Below are 24,580 nucleotides of genomic sequence, written 5' to 3'. Positions count from 1 at the left end.
AGCTGGTTCTTCAAAAAGATAAACAAAATTGATAATTCTTTAGTGAAACTCATCAAGAAAAAGAGAGAGCCCAAATAAATAAAATCAGAAATAAAAGAAATTACAAATAATAGAAACACTAAGTATCACAAGAAAATACTATGAACATTATATGCCCCAAAATTTGACACCCTAGGAGAAATGGATAAATTCCTAGAAACATACAATCTTCCAAGACTGAATCAGGAAGAAATAGAAAATATGAATAGACTCATACTACTACTGAAAATTAGTCAGGAATCAAAAAATTTCCAAAAAACAAAAATCCAGGTTCAGATGGCTTCATGGGTGAATTGTACCAAACATTTAAAGAGAGTTAATTCCTATCCTTCTTAAATTATTCCCAAAAAATTGAACAAGAAGAAATATTTCCAAACTCAGCAAAATCCTAATATTAAACTCAAAGACACTACAAAAAAGAAAATTACAGACCAATATCCTGGATGAATATAGATGCAAAAATCCTTAACAAAACACTAGCAAACCAAATTCAACAACACATTAAAAGGATCATACACCAGGATTAAGTGGGATTCATTCCAAGGAATCAAGTACAGTTTAATAAATACCTATAAATCAGTCAACATAATAAACTACATTAACAAAAAGAAGGATAAAAATCAAATGATCATCTTAATAGATACAGAAAAGGTGTTTGACAAAATTCAAAATCCATTTATGACAAAAACTCTTAATAAAGTGAGTATGGATGGAACACACCTCAACATAATAAAGGCCATACATGATAAACCCATAGCTAACATCACATTCAATGGTGAAGAGCTGAAAGCTTTTCCTCTATGATCAGGAACAAGACAAGGAGCCTACTCATGCCACTTTTGTTCAATATAATATTAGAAATCCTAGCCGCAGAAATCAGAAAAGATAATAAAAGGAATCCAAATTGGACAACTAGAAATAAAACTGTCACTGTTTGCAAGTGACATGATACTATACACAGGAAAACCTAAAGATTCCACCAAAAAACAACTATTAGAACTAATAAAAGAATTCAGTAAAGTTGCAGGATACAAAATTAATATATAGAAATCTATTGCATTTCTATATATGCTAATATTAAACTCAGAAAAAGAAATGAATAAAGCAATTCCATTTACAATTGCATTGACAAATAAAATACCTAGGAATAAATTTAATCAATGAGGTAAAACTATAAGACATTGAGGGGAAAATCTGAAGACAACACAAATAAATGGAAAGCTACATCATGCTCATGGATTGGAAGAATTAATATTGTTAAAATGATCAACATTTTAACACTCCCCCAGATCATCTACAGAGTCAATGCAATATCTATCAAAATACCCATGACATTTTTCACAGAACTATAACAAATAATTCCAAAATTAGTTCAAAAGAACCCAAACAGCCAAAACAATCTTGAGAAAGAAGAATTAGGCTGTAGGTATCATGCTCTCTAATTTCAAACTATACCACAAAGGTATAGTAACTAAAACAGTATGATATTGGTATAAAAATGGACACACAGATTAGTGGAACAGAATGGACAGACCAGAAATAAACCCACCTTTATATGGTCAATTAATCTACAATAAGGATACAAGCAAATACATAGAGAGAAACAGTCTGTTCAACAAATGGTGTTGGGGAAACTGGACAGCTACATGTAAAAGAATCAGACTGGACCAGTATCCTACACTATATATAAAAATAAATTCAAAATGGATTAAAAACTGAAATGGAAGACCTGAAACTATAAAACTCCTAGAAGAAAACATAGATAGTAACCTCTTTGACACTGGCCTTACTTAGCAATATATTTTTGGACATGTCTCCCTAGCCAATGGTGACAAAAGTAAAATAAACAAATGGAACTCAACAAATGGAACTATGTCAAACTAAAAGTTTCGTACAGTGAAGGAAACCACCAACAAAACAAAAAGGCAATCTACTAAATGGCAGAAGATATTTACAAATGATATATCTGATAAAGAATTGATATCCAAAATATATAAACAACTCTTAAATTCAGTATCAAAACATAAACAGCCTGATTAAAAAATGGGCAGGGGACCTAAAAAGACATTTTTCCAAATAAGACAGATGGCCAAAATGTACATAAAAAGGTACCCAATGTCACTAATAGTCAGAGAAATGCAGGAAAAACCACAATAAGATACAACCTTACACTTGTCCAAATGGCTATTATCAGAAAGCCAAAAAAAAAAAAAAAAAAGTGTTGGCGAGGATTTGGAGTAAAGGGAACCCTCATGAACTGTTGACTGCAAGTGTAGCCGTATGAAGTTTCCTTGAAAAACTAAAATTAGAACTACTCTATGATCCAGAAATTCTACTTCAAGTTATTATCTGAAATTTCAAAAAGATACATGCACCCCTATGTTCATTGGAGCACTACTTACAAGTAATAGCCTAGATGTGGAAGGAACCTAAGTGTCCATCAGTTAATGAATGGATAAAGAAGATGGTCTGTGTGTGAATACACACAACAGAATATTAATCAGCCATAAAAAAGAATGAAATCTTGCCATTTGTGGCTACATCGTTGGGCCTGAAGGGTATTACGCTAAGTGAAATAAGTCAGACAGAGAAAAAACAAATACCATATGATTTCCCTTATATGTGGACTCTAAAAAACCAAAACAATGGAACAAACAAAACAAAAACAAACTCATAAATACAGAGAATAAACTGGTGATTGCTAGAGGGGAGGGGCATGGGGGTTGGACAAAATAGATGAAGGTGATTAAGAGGTACAAATTTACATTTACAAAATAAATAAGTCTTGGGGTATAATATATACATAGGGAATATAATCAATAACATGTTAATAACTTTGAATGGTGACAGACGGTAACTGGACTTAGAGTGATCATTTCATAATGTACAGAAAAAAAAATCAAAACACTATGCTGTATACCTGAAGCTAATTTAATGTTTTTTGTTAGTTATAACTCAATAAAAAAAAAAGTTGAAATACAGAATCATAGAACTTCAAGATTGGCAAGAACTCAGAAGTCATTTAGTCCAACTCCTGTATATGAAAGAATCCCCTCTACAACATCCCTAAAAAATGCCTCTTCATTCTCTCCTTGAACCCTTTCATGGTAGTGAATGTAACCTCTCTGCAATGCTTCTGGTAAAAATAAATGCATCTTATTGCATTTCAGACTGACCTTCCACCTTCTATAATAATAGTTATTTTCAGCTTTGCAAAACATAACCTATTTGATTAGTATGAGTCAGATGTCCTTAACCTACTTTGTGTATAAAGCAGAGAAGAAAAGGAATTACGGAACATCTAAGGTTTTTCATTTCTATTTATCTTTCCACCTATATGCTGTCTCTTTCCAGAATGAATCTTAAATGAAATTACTTAAAACACCTGGGTGCAATAGCATTATTAAATAGAAATTCATGCAATAGTGTTATTGAAATAGAAATAGAAATTCAAAGTTCTGAAATGAAATTCTTGACTCAAAGGCTAATACAGTTGCTGGCACTGAAATTAAATTTTTCAGTGGGCTTTCTACAAGTCAAGACAAAAGGAGAGAGTGGATTACAGTTCTCCTTTCTAACAGAAGAAAGTATACTAATTCTCCATTAAATGAAAATTTTTCTTAGTTCTAAAATTGTAAGAGGAATTTCTCATGTAGTGTCTTACGAAAGAGATTCACTTCTTAGTCTTCCATGTGTGTTCATTTTTGCCCTCTCATTTACTACTAAGAAAAGCGCTCAACACCCTTAAACTTTTACAAATCTCACAACCTCAATCCAAGGCTAACCAATCTTTTTAAAAATCCTTTTGCATATAGGGGACAAAGCATAGGCACCAGATAACAACTTTTTCAAAAGGGGCTATCAAAATCACCTTTTTGTTTGTTTGTTTTTGGTCCACATTCTGGGGCAGCAGCTTCCAAATGCCCAATTCTTAGTAGATGGGAACAAATGAGAAACTGAGTTAATCTCTCCTGTGGCATTACTGTCATTCCTTCACCTCTTGCGGAAATGACAGTTGGGTTATCACCAGGCACAAAACGATGTCCCAGTGAGCTGAGAGGGAGTACCGAGCATGGTGTGGAGAGTGCTGTGAGGGTCTGCCTGAATGCCTGACAAGACTTTGGATCTCTCCAAAGGAAAGTGACATTATGTGAAGCAAAAATGTTATTAAAGCTGGCCCTGCTGTAGGAGGTAAAGTGAAGAAGTTGGAGTTTCTCACTTGTTCCTTAAACATCCCAACTATTTGCCCAGGACAGGCAGTACAGACCCCTGCAGCCTGAAAAGTTACCAGTGGGCCAACTGTCCTCCTGTAGGTAAGCCCCCTGGGGTTTTCTAACACTTCTCTCCGTCCTGGATTGAAGAATGGGTGAGGGAGGTGGGGTATCTACACAGTGACCATTTCGCCTTTGAAAGCCTTTGTAAAGGTACCCAGAGAATCAGGAAAGGCCCTGAGTAAAAATATATTACTTTTCTCACAGTGATTATCACGGTTGTTTAGACTTTACCTGGACTACCTGGTTCCAACATGAAATTCTATATAACTGAAGACAGAGATTCCACCTCCTTCTCCACACCTCCAGCCAGGCCTAACTCTTCTCTGTGGCTAGAAAAGGCACACCTGTGATTTGTGTTTCATCTGTCCAAATATGTCAAGTCGTTTATTACTGTTATCACTGTTGAATCTGGATTACATCTAGGGGTCCCTTGAGGCCAATAAACTAGATTCTATGCTCACCAATTAGCTATTATAAAAATGAATGTAGTAACAATAAAAGTAACCTTCATATGGGATGAGGCTATTTGTACCCTGGACCACAAAATGTATTCATGGTGTTACCATGGAGAGAATGAGAGAAGTTTCTAACTTATTCTAAAGAAGGCATAGATACACGTTTAAATTAGTAACCCGGAACAAATAATTTGGCTCTTTACAGAATTAGAAACAAACTGAATACACATTTGCTTAAAGCTAGGACAGTATAAGGACATAGCAGTAAATGCTAATATACATGCTGAGGGCTGACAAGTGCAAATAATTATGCTGATCATCATTTTGCATCACAGTTTATTATGACACGCAAGAAATCAAAGGCAACACTAAGCAAAAAACAGCTACCAACAGCATCATCTTCTCATTTTTAGCCATTCTACCCTGCAAACCCCCTTTTTGATTATCAGGGAGCCTGGCAATAGAGGGTAAAAATAATAATAGTAATAAAAGAAGCCTATGCATTATTGGATAATTTTTAAATGCCATACAACCTTGCAGGAGAAGCACCAGTTGAGACAAGTACATATTTCCCTAGAGCATTTTAAAATATCCTAAAGCGTACATGATACACTGGTGAATGGTTGTCTCCCAGAAAGCTCTCTGCCTTGGGAGGCTGAGTAGCACGAACACCCTGGGTGGAAGAAGTTGGCATAGCAACTCTGCATTTACGATGGTGAATCACAGAGTGAAGAGCTGCATAAAGCAATTACTAGAATGTGTTTGTTTCTCTACAAAGTGGTTAAATTGTCTAAAGCATTTTTTGGCTTCTCATTTTGAGAAATACAGACTCTTCAGTCTAATAAATTAAGGCAATTCAGTAGCTGAACAGGAGAGGATATTCACGGCTCATGGGAAGATTTATTCCCTGTACGTACCCTGTTAAAAATAAGGTGACATTTAGGCTAAAAATAAGTCATTCCCCCTGCATAGTAGACACAGTTCTCCATTGACCAGAAAATGGTACCGAAAGATAAGCTGTGTTTGTTTAAAAAAAAAACAAAAACAAACAAACAAAAAAACACTCCAGAGAAGAGAAATGCTTACCTCTTGGCAATAGGACCCTTAAAATCCGGATCGTATGTTCTTGCATCACCTGCATTTAAAACAAAGAATTTTCTAAGCATCCAAGCCAATGAAATGACAAATTAATACATATGAAATATTAATAAAGAAAAAGTTATATCTTAGCTAGTCCACTGCTCAGTGCAGTGTTGAACTCATTCTTTGGTTCAGTGAATACCTTGGTTACAGCTGTCAATCATTTTCCCCCTCTCAGCTAGAAGCAAGTCTGGGAAGAGTTGGTAAGGACCATATTCTGTGTACACTGTGTATACATTTCCCTCTGTTCTGAGCAGCAGCATTATAGATTGCATCCAGGACAGCAAAACTTGAAGCTCTTCCAGTCTGCAAAAAAAACACTCTACCGTCTGCCACGCCCAAGCAGTGCTGAGTCCTTGTGAGGCGCACAGTATAGCAGGGATGTCTGTTTATCCCAGGGCTCCCTTTCCTCTCAGTAGCTTAGGCATTCCTTTGAGAAGCTGGAATACTAGTCATTGTTGGTCTCTGCCATTTTGGCTACACAGTATATACAAGTCATTATTATATTATATAAATGTCACCTGTATTGGCTCGTTTTAGATCTACTGGCAGACTTCATGCCATTTAAAGAGATGCCCTAGTCATTCATTGCTGCATCATAATTGCAGTGTATTACCCTTGTGTTTAAACAGTACAAAGTAGACACAGAATGACCTTTTCCCCCCACATGTACTGGGCAGGCCCAGTAATGAGTTCTGCTAAGTCATCTCTGGCCAAAGGTTGCATTTTGCAATTCTCAACCCTCTGACATTTCTCCCCCAACTGAAGGGCTCCTGTCCCTTCCTCTAGGGATTTGTCCCTGTAAGAAGGCCTGCCACTGAATTAAAGACACAGTTTCAATAGAGACTGGCAAAAGAGAGGCTGTGTGTCAGCAACCTGACTCCGCCTGTACTCCACGAGGAAATTAGATACAGGATTCAGAAGCCTCTTCAGTGTAATCACAAGCAGAAGGCAGAACAACAGGAAGGTAAGGGCAGACTTATAACAGAAACCCAAGAGCCAGTCAGTCAGCAAATATTCATTTAGTACCTATTATATGCTGAGAGCTCCGAGGGGCTATAGAAGATATATAAAGCATGGTCCCTTGGAGACCTTACAGTTGGTGGGCAAGATCAACCTACTGATTCATTCAAGAAATATTCCTTTAGAATCTTTATAAATCAGGCCCTGTGTTATAATACGTGAACAATGAACATTCTGTATAAAGTTATTAATAAAGAACTAAATTGTATGGTCTTGGCCTTAAGTGTTACAATAGTTATGAGAAAGTAGGTTTCATCAAGGACTAAAACAGTCAAGAGGGTTTTATTCAAGAAGTGAGATTTTTGTGAAAGACTGGAACAAAACAAAAGGGAAAAGAGAAACGTGCAGAGTGGGGAACCTAGAATTCTGTTAAATTCATTGTCTATTGATCACCTGTTATGTGCTCTCTGCATTGAAAGAAACACTGCAGGGGGTTAAGTTTAGTGAAACACAGTCTTTGTCTTCAACAAGCTGGCAAAGTGGCGAGCAGGGAGAGAAATAAGAAAAGAACACAAGTCACTATCATACAAAGCAGAGTATCAAATCATAAGAAAGTCTTAGGAGTGTCCTAAGGAAGGAAAGTTCACATTCAGTTGAGGTTAGTAAGGAAGGGTTCCTAGGCCACAATATTTTAAGATGGACAAGTTTAGAGATGTATGAACTCACAGAGTTAGGAATGAATAGCATGTTTGCAGGGATGGTGAAAAGATCAGACTGATTGGGACATAGATAATGGGACAGAAGGAGGGAAGAAATAAAGCTGAACAGATACTCTGTGACCACACTACAGAAAGCCTAAAAAATCAGAGATGGAAGTTATTTTGTACATCCTAGGCCACAGGGAGCCATAGAAGGATATTGAACAAAGAAATGACATGGTAGAGGCAGTGCTTGATTAAGGAAGAAAGTTCTTAATTAAAGAAGCGATCTAGCAGCAGTGTGTAAGTTGCCTCACAAAGTACCAAGTCAAGGAGACCAACTAGGAGTCTATTGGAATAACAGAGATGAAGTCACGTGGGCCACAGCCCATATGGTGGTGGAAGTAATGGAAAAAAGATATTCAAGGCTCATCACAGAGAAGTCTGTGTCTTAGGGGTTAGGAGCAATGGCTTTGGAGACAGACTGCCTCTCTTCACCACTTACTAGCAGTGACCCTGGACAAATCATTTCACTTCTCTGAGTCTTAGTTTCCATATTTGTAAATGGGGATGATAATAGTACCTATGCCATAAAGTTGTCATGAAGATTGAATGAATTAATACCTGTAAGAGGGCTTAAAACAGTGGCTGGCACTTAGTAAGCCTCCAATGAATGGTCATTATTAGTCATATAATTACATGAAAAAGATAAAAAGAACTTGATGAATGGTAAGACTTCGGGTGTAAAAGAGAGAAGTCAAAGATGGCTCCAAATAAAGAGATTAGAGACGTCGAAATTGTGACTGTCAATCACTTCTGGTCTTTTACCTTAGCTTAGGAAAGGCTGATGCTATTCAAATAGTCGAGAAGGTTAGCAGGGGGAAGAAATTGTAAACTTGTAAGAAAAAGAGCATGAGATGGATTTGGCTTTTTTTGAGTTTGAAGTGACATCTAACTGAGAGTCCAGTTTTCAACTGGAGTTAGCAAATGGAAGTCTTGGGTCAAGTCTTGAGATAAGTATTTGAAAGTCATAAAGTTATCACATGAAAAGTGATAAACTACATAATGACGATGTTATTCTAATGACAGTAACAGTAGTATTTAACACATTTTAGCATTAAATGCTAAACACTGTACTAAGTGCTCTTACGCATTATTTTACTTTGAAAAATAACATTATTATGTAGGTAGCTTGGAAACTAGCACTAGCCTCACTTTACATATGTAGAAAACAAGGCACAGAGAGGCTGAGGAACGTGCCCACAGTCACCCTTGTGGTAAGGGACCCTCCTGGGACCCACACTCTGCCGGATCTTATTGCAGCAGAACAGGTCTCGCTGGCCACACCCTGCAATGCCAGCATCGGTTCCTACCCTGGGGGCGGAGAGTAAAGCACTTCCTTTTTGAGGCAGTCTATATGTACTTCAGTTTTCTGACACACTGTCCGCTTCTCGTTTTCTGACGACTTGTCTGACTCTGCCTCATGGCAACAATACGTCTCAGGGTGTCTAGTCACCCTTTCTCTGGGAACTGACTTCCTATCTAATCCACAGGACTGGTGGCAGCCAAGTTTCTCCCATGGTCTGTTCCCTGGCCACCAGTGACTGGATTTGGCTTGGACATTAGATCCCGTTATTGGCCACTCTCTCCCAGGAACTGAGAATTAGAATGGCCGATGCATTAGGCAGTGGAAGATCAGAACTGCAAAATAGAAAGCTTGAAGACCAGGGAAGGAGAGAAAGCAGGCTTAAGGAAAGAAATTACTGAAGCAGATGTACAAAAAGAAGCAGAGATGGAAATCCTGATGGACTTCAGCTTTCTGTTCCAGTCCCTACCTGAGGCTCAGGGTGGAGTTTCATGAGATACCTTGAATCCTTACACTGAAGTCTTTTGTCTTGCTTTTTGCTAGTTCATTATCTGTTATAGGCAGTCAGAGTCCCACTAATATACTCACACTCTTGACTTAGGGTTCCAACAATTCATTTTAACAACATTTATTATATTCTTGAGAAAAAAAGGTGGTGGGACAGAGAAGAATATGGGAATGAATATGTGTGTGTATATATATGACTGAAACAACATGCTGTACACCAGAAATCAACACACTGTAACTGACTATACTTCAATTAAAAAAAAAACTAGTGCTTCCTTTCTCCTCAAAAAAAAAAAAAAAAAAAAAGGTGGTGGGGATCCAAGGATGAATTCTGGAAACTAAGTCTGCTTTCACAAATCTCACAACTGAATAAGAGATACAAGCTCAAGACTATAATTTCAACACTGGTGTTAATAACATGATAGAGACATGCAGGGGGTGCTATGGGGCACAGAGGGGGTCATGAATGGATAATTCTCCGCAGCTGCTGACTGACACTGAACTTGTGCTCTACCTTTCCATTCTGGTCCCTGTGCTTTTTGACTTGAACCTTCCACCCTGATGTGGAACATTTGTGCTGATATTCTTGCTGGTTCCAGATTTTGATCCCCAAACTGACTGAAGAGGTAAAATATCTCAAAAACTTTTTTCTCTAGCCCCTCCACACCAAACGCTACAATTCTGTAGGTCTGGAGTAGACCTGTCCCATCAGATAATTCTAATGTGCAATCAGATTTGGAGACCGCTAGGCTACTCGATTTTATTCTAAATTTCATTCTTAACCTCTATCTCAGTTCATACACAGTCCTTAATTCTAGCTGCTCATAACAGACCAAACCTGATGGAGGAAGAGAACAGCAGGTCACGCGGTGTGTACGAGCTTTGGGAAACACCACAATTAAGGGTAAGAGATAACAGTTATAAGAAGAGAAGCAGAAAAGTGGCATTCGAGAAAGCGAAAGAATTTCAAGAAAGGATTATCAAATTCCACAGAAAATGGTTATTAAGTGAATGCTTATTAGTACCAGGACTGCTGTAAGTGCTTTACACACAGATATGTCATTTTGCACAATTCCACGTACAACACAATGTGAATTCTACCTCCTTGAGCTGTGCAATACAATAGCACTGGTATATTTATTACGTCATTTAATGCTCCAGTAATTCTGTGATGTATGCCATTGGTATCCTTCCATTTTATAGACAAGGAAGTTGAGACACAGAAGGATAAGCTCATATGCCCTGGATCACTCACCTAACAAGAGGTGGAGGAGTCCTTCAAGGGCAGACGGTCTGACCCCAGAGCCTGTGTTGAACTACCGGCAGGAAATTTCTTAATAGTGATCATAGAGAAATTCCACAGATGAGTAGGGAGAGGAGGTATATTGAAAGGGGTTAGAAACTTTCAGTGATCCTGTAATTACTTACTTTTTACATAAAGATGGGCAAAACTGGTTTAAAAGTGTCTAGGCAGGCTTCCAATTTTGGTGTGATTTGTACCTCACCAAGTGAAAAAGCAGATTGCAGTGTAAATGAAATTCTTTTGTCAAATGTTCTGAAAAGCTGACGCTTTTTGATTCTGAATTCTGGCTGCCTTATATTTCAGTTGCAAATACACTAAAACCACAGTCAAATGATAAGATTTAGCTGATTTTATATAATAATGACAGCTGGAAAGTGATGACTTCAGCCTGCCCCATGTGCTGACAGAATTTGTATTGTCATGCAAATTATTTATTTCCTGAAATCAATACAGGGCAGCACTTCTTCAGAGGCTCTCATGTGCTCTAATTGCATCTCTGAAATAAATAGACTGAGGGGCCAGCTAAGTGAAAAGAGCTACAATGCTTCACTATAATATAGCTTAGCTAATTAAATGCAATGCATACTTCTCACTTAAAGAAAATAATTAAAATTAGGTAATCATTTTAAAAGCTTCTTAAGTTCATATGACTCTCTGATCACCAAAATTATAATAGATTCACTAAAAAACATTTATTAAAAAAAGTTACACATTTGTATTGTAGTGACCAGTTTGTGTTGCATGCGTACAATGCGTAGTAATTTCTTACTAGAATTAATTCATGAAAATTAAGGAAAATTGTCCAGGTAATTAATGTGGTTCACGAGTACAGATTACATATGACTGTGTTGAATACAAATGGCAAGATAAAGCAGCCAGTCATGCTTAGAAAGACTCTTTTCTTTAAAAGCAATCTTTTTCTCAAAGAAGATGACAATATAACTACCACTAATCAGTTATAAAAAGCAAAAACCTAACACATTTAATTTTGTTCCTTCAGTTGTTCTCCTTCAGAGAATCTACTGTGAGTTAGAGAGCAAAGAGGGGACTAAGGTGGGACAAACAAGATTTCTAAAACTTAGATCTATTATGAGCAAGCAGCTTCCAACAAGCATGGAAAAATAGTGTGATACAAAATTGTCTTGCTTTCATATACAACAAGAATCAGTGAAGAATTGTGAATAATAAACACTTGTTTTACTTTATTTTCAAACATGTTTATGATGCTGTGCCTATAAATGAGGGCCTGGCATTTCACCCAAGGATGGGGTTCCTTTCCCTCTAGGTCTCAACAAAGGACAAGGAGCCGTGTTCTTTGCCATTTCTCACAGGATGATGTCCTGACTTCTCAGCCCAGCACAAATGGTCTTTCTCAACCTGGCTTATCTCACCGGCCTCATCTCCTACCATCCTTCACTTCAAACTTGATCTTCTGGCAGTTCTGTCCTGCAATGGGTCCCCTCCAAAATCAGGTATTTTGCATAGTGCCCTTTGGATAATATGACTCTCCCTTTTTGGTCCCCTGGCCATGGCTACAGGAAGCTTACAGTTCCCCTTACACATTCCCCATTCATCACCAAGGAGAAGAACAAGGACCAGACATTCTGCCGGCCACTGTGCCAGTGGGCGGAGCCCACCTTAAGTGGAGACCAATGTTGAAAACTTTCATGTAACCCCATCCCATGGTAGCTAACTCCATCCATCTCTGAGACACACATACTCCTATTACTTGTATTGTTGCCCTTGGCACACTGTACCAACAAGGTGTTAGTTTACATGCAGTGGTAGACAGATGCCCATGCCCTAATCCCTCACACTTCTGAATATATTACCTTAAATGGCAAAAGGGACTTTGCAGATTTCATTAAGCTGAGAACCATGAGATGTGGAGATTATGTATTACTTAAGTGAGCCCAATGTAATCACAAGAGTCCTATTTAAATGGGGAAGAGGGAGAAAGAAGAATCGAAGAGGGAGATGTGACAATGGAAACAAGGTCAGAGCGACGCAATGTGAGAAAACTTAACTAGCCATTGCTGGCTTTGATGATGGAAGTGGGTGGTGAGCCACAAAATGTGGCAACCTCTAGAAGCTGGAAAAAGTAAGAAAATTTATTTCTCCTAGAGCCTCTAGAAAAAATGCAGTCCTGCTGACACCTTGATTTGAGCCCACTGAGACCGATTTTGGACTTCTGACCTCCAGAATTATAAGATAATAAACTTGTGTGCTTTTTAAGCCATCTCATTTGTGGTCAGTCGTTATAGCAGCAAGAGGAAGCTAATACACATGACTATTCCTCCTATTGGATTAATAGCTCCTTTAGGGCAGAAATTGTACCTTGGTTATTGCTCTGTTGCATTACCTACTTTGGTGCCTGGTATATACATAACAGGTATTCAATAAACGTTTACAGAGTAAGTTTAAAAAGAATGTCAATGTAATTTTGAACTCTCATGTCTTTAATTTAGGTTATGAAAATACAAATAGGAGATCAATCTTGACAATCATCACCTAATCATTTTATAAAGATTTCAACTTGCAAACTTATAGTTACTGGGGGTGGGAAGGGATAAATTGGGAGTTTAAGATTTGCAGATACTAACCACTATGTATAAAACAGATAAACAACAAGTTTCTACTGTATAGCACAGGGAACTATATTCAATATCTTGTAGTAACCTATAATGAAAAAGAAAATGAAAAGGAATATATGTATGTATATGGATGATGGAAATATAAATGCTATATACCAGAAATTGATGCAATGTTGTAAACTGACTATACTTAATAAAAATTTTAAAAAAGAAAGATTTCAATTTGGATTAAAAGCAAGTTAATAGACTCCTAGAAATGCACTGAGGTAAAAAATTACTCTCCCTATTACTAACCCTAACTTAGCATCTAATTTGTAATGTCAAGATTAGTAGGAGTAAACAAAGGAATAAAGGAGGCAGTATTTCATACTGGTGAATAAAAATTGGATATCAAATTACCTGGCATCAAATTTCATCTCTGCCACCTACATCATGCTATATGATCTTGAGAGAATTGCTTTTTTCCCTCTGAACTTCCATTTTGTCACTTATAAAATGATAGTGGCAAAAAAAAAGAAATTTAAACAGAGGAAACAATTTCTGCCTTCATGGTGACCATCTAACTGGGAAATAGTACAGTATATGTAAATTACCCTCAGCAGCAAAGTAGATCTGTGTAGAATCTAAGCAACCCAACTTGAGCTGTCATGTTGGCTAAAACTGACACCAATAATTCTAGAAAGGTTTCAATTACTAAGCTGGGTATGACACTTGTGGAATACCTCTGTGGAGGAGAGGGATGTCGTGCATGCTTACAGGACAGAATTTTGTGTCCCTTGGGAAAGCGGGACAAAAGCACACGCTGAGCCACAGGATGGAGCAGTGTTGGAGGAGGAGACATGGGAGCAGTTAGGGGAACGACACATGTCATCGGGAGCTGGAGGAGGAGTTACAAAGCCCCTCAATTCAGGTCTTCGGAGAAAGTAACACCATTTCATGTGTTTATGCTTCTGCATGATGCAGAGGAACTAGAAAAGTGAAGGCAGAGGAACCAACAAGAAGACTGCTATCATACTTCAGACATAAGATGGTGGTGCCCAGCCAAGGCTGCAGCCATGAGAGAGGCTGAGGCAACTGCAGAAGCATGGCAGAGGGATACATTTGATGGGGGTGAAAGCAAGGGCATGGTACCATGCTTCATCGCCTCGTGACTGCAAGGCCTCATGCAGAAAATGATGTGCATTCCAGAAACTCATCTTGAGCAGAAACATGACCCCACATTGGACATGGTAAGATTAATGGAAATGCAAATGAGACTCCTTCCGCACTAACCTAAACCAAACAATACCACGGTAGCATGACCTTATGACGGTTGTTTTTCTCCCAGTCGAGTAACTTCCCAAACATATGGATGATAAATCACCCTGTGTTACACCAAAATGTCAAATCTCCTGCTTTAAAAAAGGTTTTTCTAATTATAGGGTTGGCTTCTAAGTAATCTTCATCATCATTTGAAGTGTATGGACACAAATTATTAACACTCAGTGAGAATGCCAGCCTTAGAAGCAATACCTAAAAGAAGCAACCACCACTTCCACGGAGCAGGCAAAGCAAACATACATAAAGCACTCAGGCTGCTGCTTAACAGACTGATTCTATAGGCAGTGCTGAAAGATGCACATTGAGGGGGCACTGGAAATGCACTTCTGAAAAAAAAACGATTTTTCTTGACTACTGTGACAAAGCCATGAATTTGTGCTATGAAACAGCCATGAATTATTGGATAATCACACACCTTCTCAGAATAAATAAAATTCTGAATCAATATTAATTTTAAAAGAGTCTAGAAGCAAACAAGAACGTGAATTGAGTTTGAAGTTTATCAGCTTGGGTTTTCTAATATTTCTTTCTAGCTGTATCTATATTTTATTGCTCAACATGAGGCATTCAAAAAAAAAAAAAAAAGACCTATGACATGCTCTAATTATACTGAAGCAACTGCTTATTATCTTCCAGTTTCATAGGTTATACATTTTACTATCATGCCAGGCCCTCTTCCTCTACCTCCTAAAAATTAAAAACAACTTCACAACCAGAGAGAGGAAGTGAAGAGCATATTTACTCATCCGAAAAATAAAAATAAGTGACTTCATCTTGTCTTTCCATCTACAGAGTCAGGCGATAGCACAATAAATGAACAAAGGTTGGGGGAAGTGATAGTTTTCGTCATTATATAAATACAAACGTTAACTGTTGTAAAGAGGGAGAAATGCATCTTTAAAGTTAAAGTTTAAAAGACATTCTGTTCAACTTAAGAATAAACACCACTAAAGAAAAACAGCAAGAATTGGTCAATTTATCACAAGTGCATAAAGGAGTTTGGTGATAACATGTCTCTCCTACTTCCTCATGTCGTACACAGGTTATTGATGAGAACAAAATTAAAGTGCTTATCAACTATGACTTTGGCCACAACTCAAGAAAATGGAAGATAATAATCACTGGGGCAACACCCCTATCCCTGCATCTGAAATGCAGGGAAGAAAACATGTTTTAGTGCATAATCTCTACCCACAAGGCATCATGGTCTGATAAATAAAAACTGCAGATGGAGTACACTACTAGAATCTGTATCATGTGGAAGCCTCTACTTATGGGATAATTGAGGGAAAATTATGGTAAACTGTGGTCTTTAACCAGTCAAACTAGTCACTTACAATGACCTTCAGGGGAATAGCAGACAGCAGAGATACACAGCCTACAGCACGACCCACTCTGAACTGTTACTGTTCTGAACTGTTAGAGAGAGAGCAAAAGAGAGAGATGTATATTCTTTTCTTCTCCCCTCAGGGTTGGGGGTGGGGGGTGTTACAGAACAAGACAAGCACTTGGAATGGATGCCTGGGGGCTTATCTTACTCCCTCCAGGAGTACTGTCTCCTTGGATCAAGTCAAAGATAAAAACAGAGTTTTTGTATTTGCAAATTCTGTGGAGCATGTGTGAGGTAGAAATGCTCATGAGTTTTTCTTCCCCACAAAATGGATTTTCGCAAAGAGACTGAACATATTGTGAGTTCAATGTCAAAAGAACACTTGGGGGCTTATTTCTTTAACATTCTGCACACATTTGGATAAGAGAGTGAGAAACTAGGGAAGGGAAATATAGCACTCAAGACAAGGATTTGCCTAAAAAATCTCCCATGATGGAAGCAACACAAAACTGTGAAGATAAATCTGTAAGGAAAAGTCTACCTGTTAGCTCCAATTCCAGAAGTATGAGAGGTTCAACTCTTTTTCTCTCTTTCAACAAAAACAACTTAAAATTCTGGGTGTACAGCTTAAAGAACATCTTAAAAGCACTGGAAAACTGACAGAACAATGAAGAAATACCTGACCAAAATCTACGTGAGAGCGGGAACCCAGAGAGAGAAAGATACGGTAAAGCCATGATAGCCCCAAAGAATTTTACCAACTTAGCAAACTCAGGGAGCAAAGGGGACAGGAGACCCAGCCCAGAGACTGCTCATGATGACAAGTCAAGTAGGAAACTGCCCCTCCCATAAGTGGGAACTTCAAAGGGCTGTCCTCTCACAATGAGACCCATCTCACCCTCAAGAAAATTATATTGACACTGAGCAGAAAGATGGGGGGCAACACTCTCATTTGAGTTTGCAGTGTATGTGAATGTATCTAAAGTGAATTTAATCTGCATGTGTTCCTAGGAAGCTGACAGACAGATAGACAACAGTAGACTTCTGTTAGAATTCATCTTTATTCTAAGAATTCTCAGAAATAATGAAAAAATAATGAAAATATGCACCTCATAATTATGAAACAAATTATATAAGGAAACAAGACACCACAAAAAAATTAGATAATCAACAGACAACAAAAATGACCCATAAAAGTCTTCAGACACTTAAATTATTGGTCCCAGATTATAAAACAACTATGCTAACTGGTTTTCATAAATAAAAGACAAACTTGAAAATAAATGTGAAGAACTATACAAAATTATCCAGCAGATCTGAAAATGAATCAAATTGAATTTAGAAGTGAAAAGCACAATAAATAAATATAAAACTTAGTGAATAAGTTTCACATCAGGTTAGACACAGCTGAAGAGGCAACTGGCAAACTAGAAAGCAAGTCTAAATAAATTATTCAGAACATAGCACAACAAAACTAAGAATAAAAAATATTAAACAATAGTTGATACACTGAGAATAGAGTGAGAAGTTTTCATATATGTCAAATGAGATTTCCAGAAAGAGAGAACAGAGATGAGGGAGAGGGGCAGTGAAAGAAAGTAATTGCTAACATAGAATTGTGCATCTAGTGATATCCAGTGTCATCATATCTGGAGAAAACATGTTCCCCAAAAAAGATGAAATAGAGACATGTATGGGAGAAAAAAAAAAAAAAGAAAAGAAAGAAAAAGTTTGCCACCAGCAGCATCTCACTAAAATACAGTAAGGATGTGTTTCTGAGAGAAGAAAAAGTGAGCCAGGTGGAAGGTCTTTGAGGAAAGAAATGGAGAGTGAAGACTTAAGAAAGGAGGAGGAGAACAATCAGAGGCTATAGAAAGTGATAATAATAAAGTCTGTGGGGTTAAATAAAACAAGAGAAAATTATGACAATAATAGAATGTAATCCAAGAGTTGAAGTATTGCAGGCTTCTTGTATTGTGTAAACAGAGGGTAAAATATTAATGAACTTTAAACTTTAATGAGTGTGTATGTTGCAATTTTAAAAAAGCAGAATCAGTATTTATTACTTTGAAAATAGTGTAGGGAGGAAAATGGAATACGAAAAATCAGCCAATCGAAAATCAGATAAGAAAGAGAAGAGAAATAAATATAGAACAGCTGGGACAATGAGAAAGCACAATACAGGTTTCCCTGCTATTCAAAAGCAGAGCATTTCTATGAAACCTTTCGTAAGCCAAAATGGCATAAAGCAAAGAAGCAAGTGCCTTAGGACATGTCTTGCTGACAGATGCACCAAGGAAACTGAGACAAAGCACAGGTGCTCACAGGCACAGGTCAGTGCTATGGCGGCTGGACTCTGAGATGCTGAATGTAATTCTCGGGGAAGGCGCTTGGAGGTGCCTCTACAACGGCTGTGCTACAAAACTATTTTCACTTTTCACCCTTTCAGTAAAAGCTAAAGTCCTCCTCAGGTTTCTATCGGTGAGCGAAAACAGGTACTAATGTAGGTCTTTCATAAAAGCAAAGTGATGTGAAGTAAAGTTTTGAAAAGTGGGGAATACCTACGTAAGGTGATGTATATTGTTGGACTGAATGTTTGTGCGCTCCCAAATTTCACATGTTGAAGTCCCAACACCCCCTGTGATGGTATTTGGAGGAAGCGTCTTTGGGAGATAGATAGATTTAGATGAGGTCATGAGGGTGGGACCCCCACAATGGAGTAAGGGTCCTTAGAAGAGGAAGAGAGACCAGAGCCAGATGTGAGGACACAGTGAGAAGGCAGCCATATTCTAGCCAGAAAGAGATGGCTCACCAGGAACGAAATCAGCTGGTGCCTTGATCCTGAACTTACCAGCCACCAGAACTGTGAGAAATAAGTATCTGCTGTTTAAGCCACCCAGTCTATGGCACTTTGTTATAACAGATTAAGACATACATAAACTCAAATATATTAACAAGTACATTAAATATAAATGGACTAAATGTGCCTGTGAAAAACAAAAATTGTCACACTGGATTAAAAAAATCCAACTATATGCTATATATATATATATATCTCCAAAAAATAGCGATAGAAAAAGGTTGAGGCAAAAGGATGGAAAAATATATAGCATGTAAATAATAATTTTTTAAAAAGGGTTTGTACATAATCTCTGAGAACAGAAATTAAAGTAAAAAGCATTACTTCCAATAAAGAAGGTCACTACAGAATGATAAAAGGACCAATTAACCAGGAAGATGTAAAAGTTTTAATTACATGCAATTAAATTTTAAATGTACATGTATAGACCTACAGGAAAAAAAAATAGATAAATCTATAATCATAGTAGATTTTAACATACTTTCTCAATATTTTATCAAATACTATGATAAAAACAGATACAAAAAACCCTGTAAGTGTACATTTTTCTCAATAAATGGTGATAGGACAATGGATATCCATAAAGAAAAAATAATAATAAACTTAGACCCCCTACCTCACATCAGACACAAAAAATCAATTCCAGATAGAAAGATTTAAAGTGAAAGAAAATTATAAAGTCTTAGAGAAAGGATTTATTAAGCAATAGTCCAAAAAGCACTAGTCACAAAGGAAATAAATGATAAATTTAACTACAACAAAAATAAGAAATTCTGTTTATCAAGACTCACTAGAAAAATGGACAAGACACTCACAGAGGATACTAACAACACCTATGACACTGAATTACTAATACCCAAAGTATATATAAAGAACTCTTACAGATCAAAGAGAAAAGGGTTAGCAACTTAATGGGAAAGTGAGCGAAGGACTTGTACAGGAACCTTAGAGGAGGAAATACAAATGGTCGATAAATAATAAAGTAGTATTCCATCTCATTAATAATTAGGCAGATGTAAGTGAAAACCACAAAAAGAAATAACTATATACTACCAAACACTTGCAAAAGGTGAAAATCTTGATAATGTGATGTTGACCAAGATGTGGAGCAGCAGGATCTCATACACTGCTAGTCAGAGTGAAGACCGGTAGAACCGCTTTGGGGAAGTGTGGCATGATTTGACCCTATGACCAAGCAATTTCACTCCTAAATACATATCCCAAAGTACTGCCTATGTGTATAAAAAATACATGTACAATAATGTGCATAGCAGCACCGTTTGTAATAGCCAAAACTTTAAAACAGCTCAAAGTCCATCAAAAGTAGAGAAGATAAATTAATTATGGTAGTCATACAATAAGATACTGAGCGGTTACCTTCTTGCCAGAGGGAATCGCTGTCCTTAGTTTTGTGATAATCATTTCCTTGTTTTTCCTGTAGTTTATCATCTCTTATATATTCCTAAATAATATAATTTAGTTTAGGTCATTTTTGGCTTCACATAAATGGGATGTGAGGGGGGTTGTCTCTTTCCCTTATATTATGTTTGTGAGATTCATACAGATGAACGTATGTTCTCTCTCTTTCTCAGAAACTTCCACACAAACACACCTATACTCTCGAACATGAAAGAAAATAAAATTCAGCTTTTTCTAAACAAGACGTCCCATAGTCATCATACAGCTGTCTTATTTATTGTCTGTCTTCTTTACTAGAATTTAAGCTCAAAGAGGGTAGGGGCTTTGTTTTGTCCACCACTTGGAACAGTGGTTCTGAGTCATAGTAGCTGCTGATTAAATATTTGTTATGAACAAATAATGAAATGTCCGCTAAAGCTGTCTTTTCAAAGTTCATTTTTGCTGGTACTTTTTATTCACTCTCCAACATAGACTGATGCCAGTTAGGGTTCTCATAATGCTGTTTATGCAACTATTGGCCGGAACGCATCATAAAATCGACTTACTGAAGAAGTGCTCTGCTATCACATTTTAAAAGCCTGACTGCCCACCAGATTTCAAACTTGCTTTCTGCAGAGGAGACAGCGAAGATGAAGTCACTAGCCAGGAATAATGTGTACATTTCTCAAGCACTTTCTAGTCATTCGGGTTATTTCAGCAATATTTCTGCCAATCTCACTGGTGAGGCAGCCAAGAATGGGCCCACCTCCAGCCTTAGGTTCATGAAGAAGAAATAAGATGGGGTAAGATTTGCCACACTTTTCTAAGGATTCTTCTTTCATATTTTATTCACCCCAAAGGCTTGTAAATTAACAATTACCTTTCCTCCCACTATTATTTTTTAAAATAAGTAGAGTATTTTATGCTGGAGATGCTGTGGAGAAAAGAGAACCTTCCTACACTGCTGGTGGGAATGCAGTTTGGTGCAGCCACTGTGGAAAACAGTATGGAGATTCCTCAAAAGACTAGGAATAGACTTACCATATGATCCAGAAATCCCGCTCCTGGGCATGTATCCAGAAGGACCCCTACTTCAAAAAGACACCTGCACCCCAATGTTCATAGCAGCACTATTTACAATAGCCAAGACATGGAAACGGCCTAAATGTCCATCAACAGATGACTGGATAAAGAAGATGTGGTATATTTATACAATGGAATACTATTCAGCCATAAAAACCAACAATATAATGCCATTTGCAGCAACATGGATGCTCCTGGAGAATGTCATTCTAAGTGAAGTAAGCCAGAAAGAGAAAGAAAAATACCATATGAGATTGCTAATATGTGGAATCTAAAAATAAATGAACATAAATACAAAACAGAAACAGACTCATAGACATAGAATACAAACTTGTGGTTGCCAAGGTGGGGGAGTGGGAAGGGATAGACTGGGAGTTCAAAATTTGTAGATACTGACAGGCATATGTAGAATAGATAAACAAGATTATACTGTATAGCACAGGGGAATATATACAAGATCTTGTGGTAGCTCACAGAGAAAAAAAATGTGACTATGAATATATGCATGTTCATGTATAACTGAAAAATTGTGCTCTACACTGGAATTTGACACAACATTGTAAAATGACTATAACTCAATAAAAAATGTTAAAAAAAATAAGTAGAGTATTTTAGAGCAAAGTTTCTACTTCTAAAGAACACATATGGATTCAACCTGTAGAATCACTGCAGTTGTCTATTACTTCAGCCACCAATTTCCCTGATCATCCCAGAGCCACAGGAAAAGGCTCCTAGAGGACAGAGATGGCATCCTTCATAGTGGCTTCACGCAGAGGTCACACAGCTATGCACAGGCGGGTGCTTCAGGCATTCTGCAGGTAACTCAGGTCACAGCCCAACCCCAACATTCCCAAGGCTTCCAGACCAATGGGATACCTGAATTAAAGTAGCCAGAAGAGCTTACACAACCCAGTGATCAGCCAGTGGTCAAACCCACACTTGAACTCTTAACTAAAACCTCCTAGGTCTTCTCATTCTTCCAGGAACTCATCAGAATGTCAAAGACATTTATTTTTAACTCAGGTCTACTAGACAGCCCCATGCTCTCAGTTAAAAAGGAATACTGGACATCACTTCTATGCCAAGACACCACCAATCCAAGGAGAGTCCACTACTGTCTTCCACTTAGGCCAGCATTAAATTCAGATGAGAAATATTTCTCACCTCTGAAGTTTACATATACTTCTTAATGGCTGTTTTCCCCTCTGTCAGCAAATGAGTCACCAATGAGAGGTAAGATGTGCTTCTATTCAGTATCACATATTTACCCAAAATTTTTCAACTATGGTATTCTCTGTGTTGAAAAATAAAAAAATTACCCACACACATTCTAATTCATGAAAGTTTTACAACAAAATAAAACCAGTGTTGATGTACATGCAGAAATAAAAATCTCAACTTTTGATTTAAAAGACTATTGTATAAAACAATTATAAAGTGACATTATTGGGTTTATAACGTATAAAGATGTAATAGAAAGAGAGTTAAACAGGAACCAGTTTATATTTAAGGCCTATGTCTTTGACTCAATATGTAACTTTGAACAAATCAGTTTGCTGTTTTATGTCTTAGTTTCTATGAGAGGAAGTGTATCATCCATATACTACTCATGTCACAGCTTGGAAAATCATATGAGATCATGATGTGAAGTCATTTATAAGAAGCATGAGATTATATCCATGAACATGAGAAAGTATTATGATTATAATTATTAAAGTTTCACATTAAATATCATAGGTAAAATGTAAAATGTCTGACAAATCACAGGTCCTCAATACAAATTTTCCCTTCTCCTTCTAAACTCATTTCCTAAAAACCCAGCTCAATTTTAACCCCACACCCTAGCCACCCACTCTGTTTCCTTTAGCTTATCAGTAAAAAATTTAGAGAGAGGAAAGGATCACCTTTACATCTTCCTCTCTTGCCTTTAGCTTCTGATGACTTTCCAGCCTCCAAAATGACCAAAAGTGCCTTCACTCATCTCATCTCCAAGACCTCTTGATCTTAGAGGCTCAGGACCTGGGATGCTCACTGACAGACAGCCCTTAAAATACAGTGTGTCCTGACCAAAAACTTCCCTTTACGTTGATTTCGACCTCTGAACAGTTTTCTCTGAGTATTGAACAGAATTGATTTTATTTCACTGAGGACTTACACAGTGACAGGACACAAAGATGAATACAAAACAAATCCTCTGGTGAAGGTAGGTGCAGTGTAGTGGTAGGAATGCACCAATACTGTAACACAGAAAGGACTCAAAGAGTGCTCGAAGGGGACTACAAGGGCCTCGGGAGTGAGGGAAGGGTGGTTCACATTTAGCTGAAGAAACCAGGAAAGCCTTCAGATTAAGGAGGTGGTATTTGAGCTAGACTTGGGTGAAAGGCTGGGTCCAGTGGGTAAAGGAAGGAAAACGAGGGATGGAGAAATTCAGTGTGTCAAGCAAATAATGAATCACACAGGAGGAGAATGGGTAAATACAGTTATAGCTAGCTTAAGTTAAAGACTCGCTCAGATTAGCTAGTTTTATCTTTCTAATTTGTTCTCAAATCTCATTAGAAAAACTAACAACTATAATTCAGTAAGTAATGTCTGTCACACATTGCTTCCAGAAAATCTATTTCAGAACTTCAGGAATTTTGGAAAATAACTTGCCTTTAAAATTTCATACGGCTTTTGCACTAATCTGTTTCTAGCTCTGTGCTTCCTAAACATTCATACACACACACTCACATACACACACACATAATTCTGTACTATATCTCAGGAAAGCTTTTTACTCTATGAGCTACTTTATTTCATACTAGAAACTGTACCTGATTCATAATGTAAGTACTTAGTAAACATACAAAGAGAAAAATAGAACAGAAAACAATGAGTTTGAGCAGTCAAGGTTTTCTAGCACATTCTTCAGGAAAAAAAAAAAGCTTGAAATGATGTAAATCAAGATGCAGTGAATATATGAAGCAGAGGGGAAACTTAATCACAGAAGCTTGATAAGCACGCATACCACACAGGTTATGTTTGAATGATCATTAGTGACTGTTATGCTAATGCATACATTTATATATTTAAGACTCAGTTTAATATGTTCATTATGTGAAAAGCCATTTTTTGTATTGCATTTCCATCATGTTTCCTATGCATAAGGAATACATTGGTTTGTATTTTTGCAAAACAGCACTTACCTAGGTTTATAAAAGATTAACTAATAACTAACAATTTTCTGTCAATATTTATTCAGGTATATTGG

The 24,580-nt window shown here is 37.3% G+C and overlaps 1 protein-coding gene across 2 annotated transcripts in view; it reads right to left on the bottom strand.

The window, feature by feature from the left end:
- Positions 1–24,580, bottom strand: part of SLC44A5 (solute carrier family 44 member 5) — a 317,439-nt gene that overhangs the window by 125,331 nt on the left and 167,528 nt on the right. For both annotated transcript variants that reach the window (XM_010963457.3, XM_074376232.1), the window contains one exon: positions 5,855–5,903. In XM_010963457.3, coding sequence (XP_010961759.2) covers positions 5,855–5,903 — 49 coding nt within the window. The remainder of the gene's footprint in view (positions 1–5,854; positions 5,904–24,580) is intronic.

The sequence above is a fragment of the Camelus bactrianus genome, chromosome 13 (assembly GCF_048773025.1).
Source record: "Camelus bactrianus isolate YW-2024 breed Bactrian camel chromosome 13, ASM4877302v1, whole genome shotgun sequence".
Lineage (NCBI taxonomy): Eukaryota > Metazoa > Chordata > Mammalia > Artiodactyla > Camelidae > Camelus > Camelus bactrianus.
The sequence above is the reverse complement of the archived record's forward strand: the minus strand, read 5'-3'. Positions and strand labels throughout refer to the sequence as shown.